This window comes from Durio zibethinus, chromosome 4, assembly GCF_047325235.1.
Source record: "Durio zibethinus cultivar Kanyao isolate XHJ-2024 chromosome 4, ASM4732523v1, whole genome shotgun sequence".
NCBI classification, from domain to species: Eukaryota; Viridiplantae; Streptophyta; class Magnoliopsida; order Malvales; family Malvaceae; genus Durio; species Durio zibethinus.
In genome coordinates this window covers 32,977,003-32,995,389 of record NC_143165.1, presented here as the reverse complement: position 1 = coordinate 32,995,389, position 18,387 = coordinate 32,977,003, and the positions used below count along the sequence as shown (strand labels likewise).

The 18,387-nt window shown below is 35.3% G+C and overlaps 3 protein-coding genes across 4 annotated transcripts; 1 reads left to right on the top strand and 2 right to left on the bottom strand.

The window, feature by feature from the left end:
- The first annotated feature begins 367 nt into the window (after positions 1-367).
- Positions 368-4,921, top strand: LOC111287075 (eukaryotic translation initiation factor 4B2-like). Its single transcript, XM_022877289.2, has 3 exons — positions 368-1,724; positions 3,632-4,051; positions 4,561-4,921. The coding sequence occupies exons 1-3, from the start codon at positions 586-588 to the stop codon at positions 4,583-4,585; spliced, it is 1,584 nt and encodes a 527-aa protein (XP_022733024.2). The 5' UTR covers positions 368-585; the 3' UTR covers positions 4,586-4,921.
- Positions 4,922-6,729: 1,808 nt separating this feature from the next.
- LOC149519342 (uncharacterized) lies at positions 6,730-8,763 on the bottom strand. The gene has a single exon (XM_089759933.1). It carries the CDS (start codon positions 8,373-8,375, stop codon positions 7,380-7,382), a length of 996 nt encoding a protein of 331 aa, XP_089616059.1. The 5' UTR covers positions 8,376-8,763; the 3' UTR covers positions 6,730-7,379.
- A 1,563-nt stretch (positions 8,764-10,326) lies between these two features.
- On the bottom strand, positions 10,327-14,246 carry LOC111287076 (putative protein phosphatase 2C 14). Of its 2 annotated transcripts, none has more exons than XM_089759932.1 (5): positions 13,850-14,246; positions 13,529-13,699; positions 11,889-12,059; positions 11,614-11,793; positions 10,327-10,969 (listed from the first exon to the last, which is right to left on the bottom strand). In XM_089759932.1, exons 1-5 carry the CDS (start codon positions 14,141-14,143, stop codon positions 10,508-10,510), a joined length of 1,278 nt encoding a protein of 425 aa, XP_089616058.1. In that variant the 5' UTR covers positions 14,144-14,246; the 3' UTR covers positions 10,327-10,507. The 2 variants fall into 2 exon arrangements, with proteins under 2 accessions (XP_089616058.1, XP_089616057.1); XM_089759931.1 differs by having other exon boundaries at positions 13,817-14,244.
- Positions 14,247-18,387: the final 4,141 nt, after the last annotated feature.

Below are 18,387 nucleotides of genomic sequence, written 5' to 3'. Positions count from 1 at the left end.
AGAATAAGACTAGATCGAGGGCTGTTCGGCCAATTTGATACCTATAATTTTGGCCCCTACCTTTACACAAACCATAAAGGCGGCTTCCTTAAAATTTAGGGAAAAAAAGTTTAGCACTCGAAGAAATCAGAAGGGCAAAGATTCTCATCACCATCCCCACCGTCCAAAACCTATAAGTCAAAGAGTTCAGTGGGCTCCACTTTACACCCGGTACAGTACGGTACACCCAACTGCGTGATACATCAGAGTGTTCCTTAAGCCTATCTCTCATTGGACCGTGCATTTCACTTCCTTTCCCGTGCGTTTGCATTCTATTAACCCATTGGCACCCTCTCTCCAACTAAAATTTTTGTCACAAAAAAAAAAGAAAAAAGAAAAAGTGACTGTAACCCGCTCTTAACTTCTTTAAATGCAATCCGAGCTCCGGATCGCTTAACGGAGCCCCAGCTCAATTCTTTTTTTTTCCCTCTCTTTTAGATCTCCGTCCCATTTTGCTTACTTTTCCCAGATCTCCAAAAGGAAAAAAAAAAAAAAAAAAAACAAAACAAAAACAGAAAAGAAGAAATAATATAGTTTTTTTCAAAAATGTCGAAACCCTGGGGTGGCATCGGCGCGTGGGCCGCCGAGGCCGAGCGAGAAGAAGAGGAGGAACGTGAAGCTGCGGAAGCCGCAGCTGCTGCGCCCACGGCTGAATCGCAGAGTTTTCCGAGCCTAAGGGAAGCCGTTAGCGCGAAGCCGAAGAAGAAGAAAATGACTCTCTCGGAGTTCAACATGGGAACATATTCGTCGTCCGGCGGCGTCGGAGTTGGTGGTGGTGATAGGGCAATGGAATACAACAGGCTGACACCCGAAGAGATGATGCTTCTCCCGACCCGACCCAAAGAACGTTCCGCCGAGGAAATGCTGTATGGTCGTCTCGGAGGTGGGTTTTCCTCTTATGCGAGGTCTGGTCCACCAGCGGCTCGGGTTATGCGTGACGGTGACGACGGAGACAAGTCATGGGGCTCCGGAAGGAGGTCGTACGGAGGTTTTGATGAAGAACGACGGGGTCCCCCTTCTAGGTTTTCTGATTACGATCAGCCTTCGCGTGCCGATGAGGCGGATAATTGGGCGATGGCAAAGAAAGCGATTCCTTCGTTTGATTCGGGCCGACAAAATCGATACGATGGGCTTGGAACTGGAGGTGGTGGTGGAATCTCTATGGCCGATGAGGTTGATAATTGGACAGCTGGAAAACGGACAATTCCAGCTCGATCTTCAATGTTTGGTTCCGGTTTTCGTGACCCTAGACCGGAGACTGGTAGATGGACCCGAGGTGGTGATGGGGGTGGATTCAGAGAGGAAAGGCCTAGATTAGTGTTGGATCTACCTAGAGGGGAAGTGAATGAGCCAGTGGTTAAGACAAATAAGCGGAATCCTTTCGGGGAAGCGAGGCCTAGGGAAGAGGTGTTGGCGCAGAAAGGATTGGATTGGAAGAAGCTGGATTATGAGATTGAAGCAAAGAAGGCAATTAGTAGGCCTACCAGCTCTCACTCCAGCAGGCCATCAAGTTCACAATCCAGCAGGTCCGAAGGTCCCCAGCAGCAAGGGATTGAAAATGTAGTGAAGCCGAGGCCAAAGGTGAATCCGTTTGGAGATGCTAAGCCTAGAGAAATTTTGCTAGAGGAGCGGGGTCAGGATTGGCGTAAAATTGATCTTGAACTGGAACGTCGCAGGATGGACAGGTTTGGATTGCATTTCTCTATTCATTTTGTTCATAATTTATTGCCAAATGGTCTTGGTGGCATTTTGTTTGAATTGATTTTGATCTGTTTCCTTTAATGTTGTTATTAATGACAGTTTTGAAGATGCTTAATTGCCTAGCATATTTGCTTCAGTAAATTCCTTTATCTGTTATCACATTGTTGTCATTGCTGATTCTTTTATCCTCCTTAATTAGTGTGTGTATTATGTTGTCTATTAAGCAATCCATTGTTGCTAAGACTTTGAAGTTGATGTAGAACAGTTCAAATATCCATTAATGAATAATATTCGAGTATGACCTTAGATTTTATTGAATGATGTTGCTTTAAACCTAGAAAATATAATTGTTCCTGATTTTTTTTTCTTAATATAGTTTGACTTTTTGGTGTTATCCCGAATATTTCTTTGGAACCACTGAATCATAGTTCACAGTCAGATTGTTGCCATCAATTCTATGTTGCATATGAATTTTCCGGTATCATTACATTCCTCTATATCTATTCTCTGTAAAGGGTTGAGTTGTACTTAAGGGGGTGTATCAGTATAGTGTAAAATACAATAGTTTGTGCATGGCAAGTCTCTACCCTGCTGGGAATTGAGTTGTTCTAGGGTCTGTATTTTTTTTCTTGTTTGGGGGGTGGGGTGGGGATGGAGTTCTAGGAGATATTTGGTGTTTTTTGTGCTTACATCTTTGATTAGACAACACAGAACTGATCTGTTTAGTGTTGCAAAGCTGTTCTACCTGCAAACAACTGAATCAACTAAACAGAATATGTAGTGATTGAGCGGATTTTTTTGAAATGCATGTAGTGGCGGAAGTACTTGAAACTAATTTATGAATTAGGTATGAGTTCCCAACAGATGTTACGGTTGAATCAAGCTTGAGTAGCTTTTTCATTTATTAAATGAACACGTGTTGTTCTATTCTTTTTTTTTTTTTTTTTCATTTATGAATGTGCATCCTGCACAATTGTGACTGAAATATATTCTTGGTTATGGTACCATAAGTTTAGGGGCTTGTTGAATAAAAAATTACGGTTGATCCAGTTTTTCCTTTTTTGTGGGCTAGGGAAGTAAATTTTTTTTTTCCCTTCCTTTCTGGGTTGGCCAGGGGATTCCTCTTTCTATTTTCTTTTTCTTGGCATCTAAGCTTAGCTCTCTGCATGGTCCAAAATTTACATACATTTACCAAATTGAAAATGTTATAATGCAATGTTGCTTTTGGTTTGTTGTCTTCTCCACTTGATTGCCTTCTGGTGCAGGAAGTCAACACAAATACACCATCCATAAACACTGTTCAGAAGTCCTTTGTATGCTGAGATTACCCTAGATCAACTTGGGGCACATGTGGATAGCATATGCACCAGCAGTCACATAGGAAATGGTCACCTATTAACTTTACATTATGTTGTTTTTTGGTCCAAGATTAAAAGATATGATGATGTACTACCCTTTCCTCCCATCCCAGCAATTTGTACAATCACTCTGCCAGGTTTCTATGCTTCTTTAAGGTTCTTGAAGTGCTTATTTATTTTAGGTGTAGTCCTTTTTTTTGTCATTCCTCCAGTTACAACCTTGTTCCGTTTATGTGTATATGTGCTTGTGTTAAATCTTTGTGTGATATTTCAATTTGTATACTTCTTTTGTTTAGTCTTATTTCTCTTTGAATTACCTTAATCCAACATTATCTTTTGTTGTATCAATGTGACTACACAATCTCCGAGGTGTTATTCGTTGTGATTTATAAGGTTGTCATCTAGATGGTTGCAGATGCCCCAATTGTTCTATGTGCTAGCTCAACATTTTGTTCCTTTGTTGCTCACAAGCAGCTTCTGAATATATTGCCCACACCACTATATTCTTCATTTCTAATGAGAAAAAGTTTCAGGCCAGAAACAGAGGAGGAAAAGATACTGAAAAAAGAAATAGATAATCTAAAGGAGCTTGAGAAAAATTCAACACCAAAAGCAGAATCTGCTGGAGACCAACCCATTTTATATGGCACTCTACTTCACAAAGAAAGGGAATTAGAGACACTTATCCAAGATTTGAATGACAAAGTTAGATTTGGGCCAAAAGCTGTTGAAAGGCCTGGTTCTGGATCTGGCATGATTGGCAGCTTCCCTGATAGACCACCTTCTCAGTCTGGGTCAATTGATGGCTCTAGAAGTGTGGAGTTCATGGATAGGCCTAGATCTCGTGGGACTGCAGATGCATGGACAAGGCCTGGTGATGACCGAAGAGGATTTCAGGGAGGATTTCAAGGTGGCTGGGATAGAGGATTTCTGGGAAACAGAGATTTGGATAGGTATGGATATTATTACCAGTATAATCTCTCATTTATTTCTGCTCTTTCTTTATCCAGTCTTCATGAAAAACTTGACCTCGGTAGCTGAATGTGTATACATATATGTATTTGCCTTTTTTTTTTTTTTCACTTTATAGATATAATAAACAGGAGAAGCAAGATTTAGGAGTTTGTGGTATTCTAAGGTCCTTTTTCATGCAGATCTGAAATCCGTTTTTTTTGTCTTAGAAACCGTGCAAATTCATAACATTCTTAAGACTATTTTCCTTTGTTCCTGCATAAAACTGATACATCTTGATGAAATGAAGTATTGACTGTTGCTTTGATTCTCTCCAATTTCGTTATCTATATATCATGTTTTGAGATGTCTAACTAAATATTGGCCATTTGTTGCTCTTTCATTGCATTACCGATGCTCTTTTGCTTATTAGAATATTAGAGTTTGCATATCTGCTCATAGAAATCAGATTAATCAATGGCTAATGAAATTATGTTGTTTTATATGGCAGGTCAAGATCAAGGGAGAGATGGTGAACCACAATTGGCAATGGTTTTTTAAATTCTGTCCTCCACTTGTGACCACCTAGACTGATAATATTTTGTCGACTCACTTCTTTTTAATTGTTCTCTTCTTTTTGCTCTGGTAAAGTGGAGCAAGAATTCTTGAGTATTGGAACAGGGAACTCCGACATAATCTATTGTTACATCTTGAAACTATGTAAAATGGCCATTCCACTACCTTTTTTAACCCTCTTCTTTCTCTTGGCCTTCTTTTGGTTTTTTAAAGCAAGGAGCCTATATTTCTGGACTCAAATTTTGTGTAACAAACATTGTGGGATTCACCAGTTTATTGTTGAGATTCCTTTCGAATGTTTTATTGTACAGATAATCTGGTGTATTGTTCATGAGGTAGAGGTTGTTGGTGAATTTCGGGCTGCTCTTTTTTTGGTGTGACATGATTGAGATGCAACTTTTGGACTATTTTCATTCAGTTTTTTTTAATGAAGTGATGTATACTAGTTTACAACTGCCTACAAATAATGAAATGCTTAATTCAGAACCGAAGCAAAACATGGATTCAAAAGGTTTATAACATGCTTAATACCCATGTCAAAGGTTCAATTTGTAAATTTCCCAGTTTATCTGCTAATCTATTGATTCATTTCTGATTCTGTACGTGTTTCTGACTATATATTTGTTGGACAGCGGCTTAAATTCCACCAGCCACTATATTTTTCATGTGCAGCCATTTTTTTGTTGAATGTCAATTAGCATATATTCTTGACTCTTTATTAAGGCATGGCCGGACCATTCACCATCATAAAAGGAGGCCTTTGGCCATTTGTTTGGTGCATGCAAGGGAGAGGAAGAAAAGAAAGAAAGTTAAAGCCTATGTTGCGGATGCGTTTAATCAGTTCCATACTATAATTCAGGCTAGTAAACACTGGTCCTGTTGCGTGTCAGCCATATGTCATGGAGCGCATGCCGGTCTTAACGGGCTAGATTGATAAAATGACGTATTTACTGTTGCTTTCATTCTGGTGGGTTCAAATTTCAGCCATGGAACCAACTTTGCAAATGCCGGATCAATCATCAGGCCACAAAACACAACCATTTCTCAAAGTGGGGTCATTCCAATATAATTGCATGTACAGTTGGTTCAATTCTCACACTTTCATAGAAGATCTCTGATATTCACTAAGCAAGGTGCAATCCCAATTTCATTTCTATAAAATTTCTTGAATAATCCTGGAATTATCATTGAAGATATCAGGGGTATTTGATAAATTGTTGTCCAAGGAGCATTTCCCTCTGGCATTGTACACCTTTGACACTGACCAAAACGATCTCATAGCTTGCTATAAGCTTAACCTGATCACAGAACAAGTAAAAGCATATGTTCCTGCAGAGGTAATCCGCCAATTTTCTGATGCTGTTAAGGTCAGATAAGAATCTTTTTCTTCTCAAGAAAAACACTAGGTTAAAGTTATATAGTAATTGATGACATAATTATAAATAGAACATGATGTTTCGTGCAGCTATATAATCAAGGACGAAGAGCATTTTAGTTACACAACACGGAGCCAGCAGGCTGCCTACCTTATGTTCTGGACAGATTTCACATCAATGCAGCTCAGGTAGACAAATATGGCTAGCCAGTCCGTTCAATGAGGTGGCTCAGTATTTCAATCAAAGATGGAAAGGTGTTGCAGAAGCCCATGCCAATCCTAACCAGCTGGCCAAGTCCTTGGGCAATTTTTTTTTTTTTTTTTTTGGCCTTTCACTGATTTGTAATATTCGGGGGTACCCTATTATCAATTGGTGCTGACGCGATGGAAAAGTAAAGATTACTGTGAAAGGGAAGAAAAAATTGATTGCAGATTAGATACAGAGGTCTATCATGCTAATGGCGCATTTTTAGACCAACTAAATTAGATTGAAAAATGGCCTTTCATAGTATGGACCACTCATCACTGGAAATCTTTATCCAATGTGACTGCCTTTTATCTTCTAAACAAACTTTTCGAAAAGGATGCCAACAGACAACCTTTTTTTTCACACAGCATGGTTGGAGCCAGAACTCTCCTTTTTCTTTTCCTTCTGTCTCTGTTTATCGTTTGATCAACCACATCCACATGTTCATGTGCAGATTTTGATGCCATATGCACACATACATGTTCACATGTGGAATACATACATGACATAGAAACATGTACATGTGAATATACTCAAGACTCGACATGATCACGATCGACTTACCTTGTTAACTTCCAAACTTGTAACCATAAATCACATGTAAAGCTACTACATCCATTTATTGACAAAAGGGAAACCACAACTCCAATTTGCTGCACACGGACGCGTATAACGGGCTCTATCAATAGGTGATTCCATCACCATCAGCTGCATGTAATATCATCCCACATATCAGCTGTTTTTGCCTGATTCATACATCACTATAATCACTGTTGACCCTCTGTTGACACACAAAAAAAATATATAAAAATATATCTATATAACTATATTACAAAACAATTGAAAAGTCTTGATTGGTATTGGAGATTGGAGTATTATTGGAAAACTTCCAAGGTCGTCCAATCTGGCCTGTCCAATCCTGTCCAGCAATGACTATCTTCCAGCTTTCTTTGGGCCCTTGTGTTGGTCACCAAAGCCTAATCCTTCGCTTCTCTATTAATTTGAATGGGAGCTTAATCAGGATGAGCGGCCTTTGATTCACAGGGAATGATGCATGAATGATGATGATGATATATTAATGATGATGTATCAAGAACCCATTCACATACATGCTCCAGACACTGTACAATTTTCATTCTACCTTCCAGGCATAAAGAAACAAGCAGAACCTGCGTGAACCCTTTGCATTATCGTATTCCCTTGATGCAGAATTCAATTCCTGATTTGACAGAGGCATCGATGTCAATGATGATGATGATGGAGGTGATGATGGAGCTGATATTGATGATCCTGATACAGAAGATGATGGAATTGGGTTAAATATGAAAAGACCATGCCTTGGACCTGAACCAAAGAGCCAATCATGAACATCCCAAAAAACTTCTACTCCATTTTTTCCCACATTAATGGACTCATTGCCTCTAAATTTCCACTGAAGATGTTTAATCTGAATAGCTAGTTTCCCATCTACTCTTATCTCCAATACTGGGTCAAACCCATCAGGGCTGCTATTGCTGCGGATACTATTGTTGCATTCGACTGAGATATCATGAAAGGTACCCTTGTCATTAAACTTAACCCTTGTTGAGAACTTCCTCTTACCAAATACATGTTCTCTCCTGGAGACCAACACTGGTTCAATAAGAGATGGCCTGCAACCTGTCTTTCTATAAGCTTCTTTCCTTTGATCACCCAGTAATAACACAACCTCATCTTCACAAACTATAGCAACATAGTAATCTGATCGCGGCTCGGTCTCACCATTGAATTTTGCAGCCTTGAGGTCCCAAACCAAATCAACAGTCCTACCATCAACAATAAAATGCTTGGAGCCTTGTTTTCTCCAGAAATACCACGGCTTCAGCTCAACTTTGCACCTATAATGCTCGGCCCCATCGGTTCCTCGAACAGAAATAGATAGCCCATGTAATAACAAATTCCTACACCATGTAACAGTAATCAAACGACATTGACCAGCAAGCTTTGTTCGATACACTGACTTAAAAACGCTCTGGCCTGATCTGCCTACGCTGGCTGGCTCATCAGCTTGCCTCTGATCACCAGATGAAAAGCAAGCCGGAATTCCTATGGAATCATGCATGATTGATCTCGATAGTGATCTGATCATAGAAGAATCGGTTATTTGGTTTATAAAAAAGTATGAAAGAATTGGCTCAAGATCTCACCAGTAAGATTTGGTTTAGAGATGCAGAGCCAGAGGATTAATGAATGATTTCACCCTGTAAGGTATGAGAGAGAGGGAGAAAGAGAAGAGGGAAGGACAACTTATATAATCAATCAAATCGTATGCAAAGCCCTGTAAGCTGTAGTTTTTTTCTCCCTTTTGTTTCTGTTTTCAACCTTTTCCATGGCCCTCTTCAAAGTGGCTTGGCTTCACTATACGATGAGCTTTTATCTGGAGAAAATTATAAGTGTTTTTCATGCAAAGGTAAAACGCAGACAGATGCCTTTCCTCCGTAATGAATATTTGAAGCCTGCGCGAAAGTCTACTACTCCTCAAAGAAATACATGACTTCACGGTAGAGCACGTGGGCTGGGCTTGGGTGAAAAGGGTACCTAGTGAAGATAATATATAGTACAAGTAAAAAAATATTATATATCTTGAATTACTTACTGCAAATGTAAATTAAAAAAAAAAAAATCATGTTTGAGACACGGTAAATTTATCCCTCAAGGTCAAAATTTGACATTTTATTAAACGTAGTTTTAATTTAATTAGTTTATCAAATCATTTTAAAATGTGATATTTAATAATTTTAAATTTAAATCTCAACATATATTATCATTTTTTATTAATTTATTTTATTTTTTTAATAAACCTATAAGGCTAAATCTGATTTAAAAAGTAATAATTAATTATCAATTTTTTTTTTGTCAATTTTTAAATCTCAAAAGACATTTTTTTAGCCAAACCACATACTTTTTTATAGTTTACCCTTACTACAATGTTCCTATTCTTGTATATATTTCCTTATGCATGTTTCATGTATTTGAATTTTTAATGTAATTATTTTGACTATTAGCTTAAGCATTCTACATTTAGTCGGAGAAAAGTAGGCAGAGAATCTACAACTGATATTTACCAAATCTTATTTTTCAAGGAAAAAAAAAATAACAGTAGTTAAAGTCACAGTGACAAGGACTCTCCATTCAGTATCAAGAGTCCCCATCAACTGCAACTAGTAGTCAGATATTTTGTTGGATTCAATTTGATCCTTCCGTTCAGACTCTAAGTTATTTGAAGTCTGATTTGGAGCTTAGTAGCTTATCTTGTCGCCTAAGGATAAAGTTTCTAGTGTGGCTTCAAGCTTTAAACAGGACTCCAGTATCTGACCTCCTGTTCCATCAACTCATCAACCATATTGTTGCTTCTGATGATTGCCTGTAATGGCCCACTGAAGTTCAGACTTCTCCTGGAAAGAAAAAAATTTTCCCACACTATTCAGCTACAAAAACAATTATTTTTATCTGATAAAAATACGGCTATACATCTCCTTCCATACTTGATTCTTTTGTATGCCTATTCACTTTCGGGCTAGTTTAATTTCACATGCATCTGACATCATCACACAGTGCAGTCGCCTTCAATTCTCCTCTAGTCATAGTCATAGTTTAAAAATGAAAAGAAAATATATTTTTCAATTGACTTTGACAGCTCACATGACTGTTATATTCATTATCGTAATCGTTTTATTTACATCCAAATATTTATTTTTATTATTAATTTTAATTTCATAGCTATAATATTTAATATAACCTTGAATGCTGATTTCAATTTTATTGAAACCATTATCTTATTGTTAAATTGAACCACTTTTTTTTCATAAATCAATGTTTTATATCCTTTTAAATGATCATGTTCTCTAACTCTAGGTTAACAGAATCCTCAATATATAACCAGTCAAATTGCAACCCCTACTGTCTCATGTTTATCAATGCTTCTCATGGGCAATCCTGCTGGGGGAATGTTTTGGTGAATTTATGCAGTCCTTTAAGTTTCATTTTTTGGGAAATTGGAATGACATATTTCACTTACTCTATTTGCTATGAAGGGACTGCTGCTGGCTGGAAATCTGAAATTTCAGAAAATTATTATGGAATCTGATTCCTTGAGTTCTTTTTTTGCCCTCTGCTGCTACACAATAGTTATACAAATGAAAGTGGTTTGTACAACGCCTAAAATCTTTATGAAACGCAAATAATAACTAATAACAAAAAATAAACATATGATCAGCAAGATTAAGTGTTACATTTGAAGTGATTTAAATCAATTATCATGATGGTGATATCATCTAAGCTACCCCTACTCACAGCAAGGCTCACCAGCTCCTTGCAAGCAGCCATAAGACCAGTAGAAGATGGTCTCTTCTTAAAATTGGTGTTTTCTTGACTAGGAGACTGAGGCTTCATGCTTATCCTCTTGACCAATGAAATTCTGCGTAACTTTGACGGAGGACTTCCATTTTCACAGCCAAAGTCATTTTCATTATCTTTACAGCTATCAACGTTCTTCTTGTATCTTGGTGATGGACTCGTCTCTTTCTGTTGCTTAACCAGTGAAACTCTCCGTATCTTTGACGAAGGACTTACATTCACACAGCCATAGTCCTCATCGTTATCTTTACAAAGACCTGCAGAGGCAGCTAGTCTTTTTCCAACCAATAGTCTTGTCACAAGATCAACAGCTTCCTGGCTGCTAACCTGATGAAAAAGTCAGATCAAATTTCCCAATCAAGTAATTCAAACAAGAAACAACCGCTGCCCTCAACAGAAATATGGGTCAAATATATGGTCTTTTGTCATGACCTCACTAATGATGCTGCAAATAAAGAGTAGTGACATAGCAGCTTAATAAAAGAGAATGACTAGTGTAGAGAATTTCACTTATGCAACATCTAATGTGTTGATGATCACGCTGGTATTAGTAAAAGAGATCGCTGGATAAAAGCTTCATAAAATTTTGGGGAAAAGGAGAGGGGGTGGTTTTGAAGAGGCTGCTATCAAAATAAACACTTCAAACTGCCTCTCCATGCATTTAACATTTTCACCACTAGCCCAGGAAATGCTGTGCAGTTTCACAGTTGCAGTACATCCTATTAGCTAAAAAATTGAAGGTATATAAAATAAGAAAAACAAGGCATGGAAATGCATTTGAGCAAAAGAGCCAAACCAACAAATGATAAGAAACTGCAGGAATGTACTGTAAAAGAAAATTAATAACATGTTAAATGCAGTGAATTCTAAGATGTTTTCAAAAAAAATTACTGAATGATCATCTTATGGAACTTTTGTGCTTAAATAAGTCTCCTTTTTCTATCGAAGAAAAACTTTTTTTTTTCTCTTACCTCTTGCCAAAGACCATCAGAAGCCAAAACAAGGAACTCCATATCAGGAGTCAACCGAAAAATTTTCGTGTCAGGCTCAGCTAATACCCAGTCCTTCAGATGGGCATCTCCAATACTTCTAGACACAGAGAGTATCCCATGAACTCTCCAAGCTCCTCGGTGAAACTCAACATATCCTCCCTATGCTCCAATGTCCATAGTAAGAGTCAGAACCACATTAGCTCCTAACCTAAGATTATATATTAGGTTGGATGAGAATTTTAAAAAAATGGCACCTTATTCTCAATTCTTTTTCTTTCATCCTCTTGCTCTGCTTTATGATCTGTTGTAAGGGCTTCAGCTACTCCTCCTCTGCCTAAGACAGCCCTGCAATCTCCTAAGTTTGAAATAGCAATATCCTCGCCTTCAATTAATGCTGTGACACAGCAGGTGCCACTGACTATATCCTGCAATGATTCCCAATAGTTAACAAAGCATTTTGGCAATATAAAAGACATATACAAGAACTTGTCCAAATTTAGTTTGAGTAGTAATTCACTTAAGCCCCACTTGACATCCTCTCACAGACTATAACAAGCATATGTTTACCCAACATGCTGGTTAGATTCTATGTACAGTGTTGCATATTCTCAGCCAACCACATTCATTATCTCAATTTGAATTGGTTGATCCTTAAATTTTTTAAATTTATAGTTTGCCTACCTAGCCGGTAAAATAATCAGTGTGAAGACAGACTTGTAAACCTAGAACAATTCATCAGTCAATTGATCTGACAGTTAAACATCTATGAGAATTTATTGATCATAATTTAAGCCATAGATATATCAGCTAATTACTATTTGCCTATGTTTCCATGCATTCGCATATATCTAGCTTCTGGATTCCCTGTCTGAAATGTTCATACCACACAAGTTACATGCCAAGACATGTGCCTTGCATGTTTCCATACATTGGCTTCTGGATTCCCTGTCTGAAATGTTCATAATACACGAGTTACATGCCAAGACAAGTGCCTCGCATGTTCCAATCTTGAGAAAAGTCTATAGGTATCTGTCAGATCTAATCTGCATCCTTCTGCACATAGAGACTAGTAATTATCAAAACCTGCTGATTGGGAATGTGATTCAAAAGGGGTTTCAAGCTAAAACTGAATCACTCAAAGTAGATAAACATCCTCTCTCTCGTAGAGGAACTTAAATTACTTGCACCATATGAAGTTTTACTGCTCAAGAGGCAACACCAATAATATGAGAATATTGACCTATATAGTATGGCATGACAACATGGCATTTATTTCCCAAATTGTTAAAAACCTTAGCTCTTGTCTTTCATGACTAAACCTTAGACTGAAGCTACCACCATCACATTCTGCATAGCTCCATCCATAACAGATTGCATCTAACACATTAAATATGAATGGGAATACCGTTAGGAAAGGCTAAAATAAATTCAATTTAAAGCCTAGAAGGTTGCTTGATGCTCACTAATCATCACCCTTTCAATTTTTAGACCGGTAAATAATATTTGCATGTTCTCATACCTTATAATAATTAACTGCAGCTTTTGTGTACCAAGAACAAAGAAACGCCAAGGACCAAGACAAATTATTAAGCAATTACCTTTCAACTAGAATAAAGATGGTCATGGATAAAGAAGGAATTTGGAATTCAAAGGAACTAATGAACCAATTTTTCAGAAGTTTAACTACAACTACTACTATTTAGTTCCTGAGGACCAAATCACGGTTTTCCTCGTTCTTCTCACTCACAAGTCACAACCCCCTCCCCATCTCAGAAGCTCCTTAGAAAATGTATGATTCGACCAACCGATGATTTCTAGTAATTTGCAAATTAAAGTAAACAAGAAAAGTCTATCTATAAAAAATTGAAAAAAATAGTGACCACAGTGCTATTACCTGCTTCAAAAACTCCTCATCTGTTTTGAGGTAACCAGCCTTAACTGCCTCCTTCTTCCCCTCATTTCCTTTAGCTTTCTTCATCGTCTCAAAAATATTGTTGTGCAAGTTTTCTGCAACAAACTCAGCTGCCTTCTTCCCTCCATGTCCATCATAGACACCAAAAAATGCCTACAGATCAGCAACAAAGGAAAAAAAAAGCCCAAATTTTGCTCATTGAAGCTCGATGAAAAAGCGACAACGTTGAAAATTTTACAAAAACAAAAACAACCCATTTACTGATATTACTTGGTTTGAGTTTCCATGCAAGTAAGAGACGACCTTGTACGCATCTTCCATGAACTTCTTCTTTCCTTTAACGGAGAAAACACCCACCCCCAACCCACTGAAGCAAACGGAGTCGTCTTGAGGTGTAACATCTTTAACTTTGAGGGTGTTGGCTTGGATTTCTTGCAAGACATTTGGGATCTCAATCTTAGGCGGCCTTTTCCGTTTCAAAGAAGAAGAAACAAGAGGGTTCGTTGGAGAACATTTGAAAGAAGGTGAAGCTGGTGGGGCCGGTTCTTTGCCTGGTTTTCCGTCAAGCTGTGCTGAAACTGAAGGGTTGCCTGCCATTTTTGTTACGTTAGCAGAAAAGAGAGTGCAACGGCTATAAAGACGACGAATTTGTGTTATGGTAAAGGAGTCAAAGGAATAAACGTATGTATATCTTTTACCACTACTTGGATTGGAGCCGTTGGGGGGAGGATAGCTAATTTGTAATAGTGGGTCAAAAGTTTGAATCCTTGCTTGATGGGGACTTAGGAGGGAAACGTTCCAAATCTGGAGTTCGATAGAAATAATAAATATAGAATGCTACTTTAAATGCTTACTGTTCAATTCTTCCTGCTTTGCTTCTATTGCTCTGCATAATAATTGCACGTATTTATGCGGGTAAAGAGTTTTTTCATTACTCTTTCGTTACTTTAAAAAATACTACTAATAAAGATTGATGCATAAAAAATAATAATTATTAAGATGGATTCCAAACTTAAGTTTAATTCATTCAAATATGTTTAAAAAAAATCATTTAGCGAAATTAAAATTTTAATATCCGTAATTATTTTTTATCTTTAAATTAAAATAATAAAAATTTTCATTACTCTATTCTAAAATAAAAATGATGTTAAATTTTGGACGAAGGTCGTGGTGACTAATACATTTTCAATTAAAATCAATGGCTAAAGTTATAACAATTTTAAATGAAACATGAAACAAAAATAAAAAATAATTAAAAATAAAAAATAATTATTCATCTTTAGATAAAGTAGTAAAAATTTATATTACAATTTTAAGTAAGAGAAAATTATTTTCCCGTATTGATCACCATCAATATTTTTTAAGATTAAAAACATAAAAGAAATCAAAAAATAAATTTTCAAAAAGAAATACTATTGTTGTTCTTCAAAATGCCATGAAGAAATAATACGAAAATTCCTTAAAATCCCTAACCCATTTTAAAATTTTTAAAAAAATCTAAATTCCAATCTTCATCCATCCTAAGGGGTAGAAATTATGAAACTCCTACACTATAAGAAAAATGTATGGTAGAATGTCATGTTTTAAAGTAAAAAACCTCCAATATCAAAATGGCTAAAGTAATAGTAAAATTAAGAATTTACTACTACTATTAATTTTTTATTTATTAGTAGTATAAATAATAATAAGAAATGTAATTTAGAAATTTCTTTCACTCTATTTGATTGAATAAAACAAAAAAAAATAAATTCATTAATATTATTTCATAAGAAGAGTTAAATGATTAGTATATGTTCATTTAGAAATCAATTACTTTCTTAATTTGAATAAATACATTTTAAAGAGATATATGTCAATCCTTTAATACCGTTTATAAAATTTAAAATTTTCACTTATGGTGTATAATATATTTTTTCTTCAATTAAAAATCAAAAACTTAACTCATATAATGCTGATAAAGTTTTTAAACTATATTATGGATATTAACAAAAAAATTAATACATATGCCATTAAGATATATTTAAATGGATTGTGCTACATGCACGATTAATCTCAAGCAGGGGAAATACATTTTTTTTTTAGGAAAACACATATAATGTTACAAATATTTTCAAAATATAAAAATAATTTGATTAAATAAACACTTAATAAGAAATCATATTAAGTTATTTAATAAATTAAGAAAATGTTTCATGATCAATAGGATTTATTATAAATTTAAAGAATCAATAAAAAATGGCATTTCATAGGAGCAGTCAATTATTTTAGTAAGATTAGTTGACTACTATGTTCATGCTTAGAAGAGCAATTAACTATCTATACTAAAGGATATGATTGCTATGCCTTTTAAAAAAGTGCCAAGGACTTGGTACAAAAGACATAGAAGCAGTCAATTGCCTACTCTAAGCAATCGACTACTATGGTTGGAATCAATTGCTCTGCCGATTGCTTTAAGTTTTTAGTATTGTGAAATTGAGGGAAGTCAATTGCCTAAAGTAATAGTCAACTGCTCTGCTTCGTGGAACGTACTAGAAATGGAGATTATAAAGAGGTACTCAATTGCCTTAAAAAACAACCGATTAAACTAGTTCAAAAGTTGTAATTTTTTTAAATATGAAAAATTATTATTATTAAAATGTAAAGAATAATCATTCAAATGAACTAATATAACTTTAATGATTTAGAAAGATATCTTTACGATTAAAGAAAGTGATATTTGATTGAAATAATATAATCAAAGAATCACAACCTTAAGATTTAATCTTTATAAATAGAAATTGTAAGGGTTCATCTGGTGTAGTTCAATAGTTTTGAACAATATAGAAACTCTCTTCTTTCCTTCCAATTCTTTAACAAATAAAGATACTTCAACATTATTTATGCAAAAATTAATGTTCAAAGGTTGATATTTTCATTTTCATCAAAGGATGTTTAGTGGTTTGATATCACAAGTGCAATGTAAAATCAAACAAGGATTTATTGTATCTTGAAAGCATTTCAATTATATCATTTTTGCAAACGATAATTTGTAGAGACAAAATAAGCCTTGAGAAAAGTTGCATTTGCAGTATGACTTGAAGTTAGTTTCTTGTTCTTTAAAGATTTCATTTTAGAACCAACCAAAACTTGAAATGGAAAATTACAACTGAAGACACCAATGGAAGATCATCATCAAGTTACAAAGTTCATGATAAAGATGTAAGCTTTGGATCTTGGAATTTTTCTAACAATCTTAAGGCTTATTCCCACTCATCAAGACCTAATATGAAAATGTTCAAAGGCTCATTAAAATGGCAATAATGTTTCGAATATTGGAAACAAAATCAATGAAGCAATTTGAGGAAAGGAAATGGTTCACATATAAAGGTTTTACCAAAAGAATGATTATAATGGTTTTCACAAAAAATCAGATAAGTCCTATCCACCTGTTGATTTTTATTTAATTGTTGTTACATTTATTTATATGATGAGGTAGCAACTATAAAAGGTAACCTAAAATGTATTTTCTTAAATTCATTTTTATTTTCATAATTGATGTTTGTTCTTCATCATGAAATTGATTTTTCAAAAAAAGGCATTTTTATAAAATGAAAGTAATTCTTGAAACAATTATGTGTGTAATCTTCAAATAAGAAAATCGGTAATCTAAGGAACAAAAGAAAGATTATCTATTGTTCATGAGATGGAATTAAATTAGTTTTATTCAAAAGAAAAGATTTTAAGTTAATGCCATAAGGGAACATGGTTTATTGAAATAAAATCATAAAAATGACTACTACGTCTTCTTAAAGGAAGAAAAGTGCATTCGTAATAACAAGTTTTTGATAGGAACAATCGACTATCCACTCAAAAGAGTCAACTGCCCATTTCTTTCGAGAAGCTTATTGAGTGGATGACTAGCTTTTGACTCTTTTGAGTGCCCATTTCTTTATCCTAAGCAGTTGATCGCCATACTTTAAACGTAAGATGACTAGCTTTTGGAATGTAAGCAGTCGACAACTTGACTAAAGGAATCAATTGCCTTTTATGGAAATCATTTTACAATATCTAAATGATATACAAGGCATGGTAAGTAAAGTCTAATACTACGAGATATGTTAGCAAGAAATTCTAAAGTATTTCAATTATACATAGGCTCAATTTGATAGTCATGAAATTCATTTCTGGAATTCATTTTCTGCATTTTTCAATGTTTAAAAAGGCAAAATTATCATGGTTAACCAAAAATATTTCCTAGTCGACAAAAATTAAAAGCACAACACGCAGAAATTATCTTCTTTTTTTTTCAAATAGAGGATGATTTCCTCGAGAACTCTCCTGATAAACCCATAACTTTCTCATAAAATTTATCTCTTTCTCCATCACTAGCCACCATTAGGTATCAAGGGAGATTCTTCACTTTCTTTTTTTTTGTTCTCCCCACTTCTTTGTTTTTGTAACATCTTTTTTTTTACTCATTGGATAAGGATTTCTTGCTCCAACTCTAACTTTTGTTTCAGTTACATTAACTCATTTTTGCTTCATTTCTTTAAAAAAAACCTACAAGTATCTTCAAATCTTTATCTCTTTTCTTCGAATCTTTCAATCTTTCTTTAATTCTTTTTTTCTTTCTATAACCATCATGAAACCCATGGATGTCCCATAATTTTCATCTTGTTGTTTTGTTCTTTAATCTCTCCTCGTTCCCAAATAATTTTTGTATAAAAACCCAAAAACCACAACTTTGATAAAAAGATCTGTAGCAAAGACTTACCTACTATGAAAAGATCTTTCAATTTAAAGATTTTAAATTGGTTTTATCAATTTTTAAAAGGGTATCATGAATTATTATGCATTTTGAT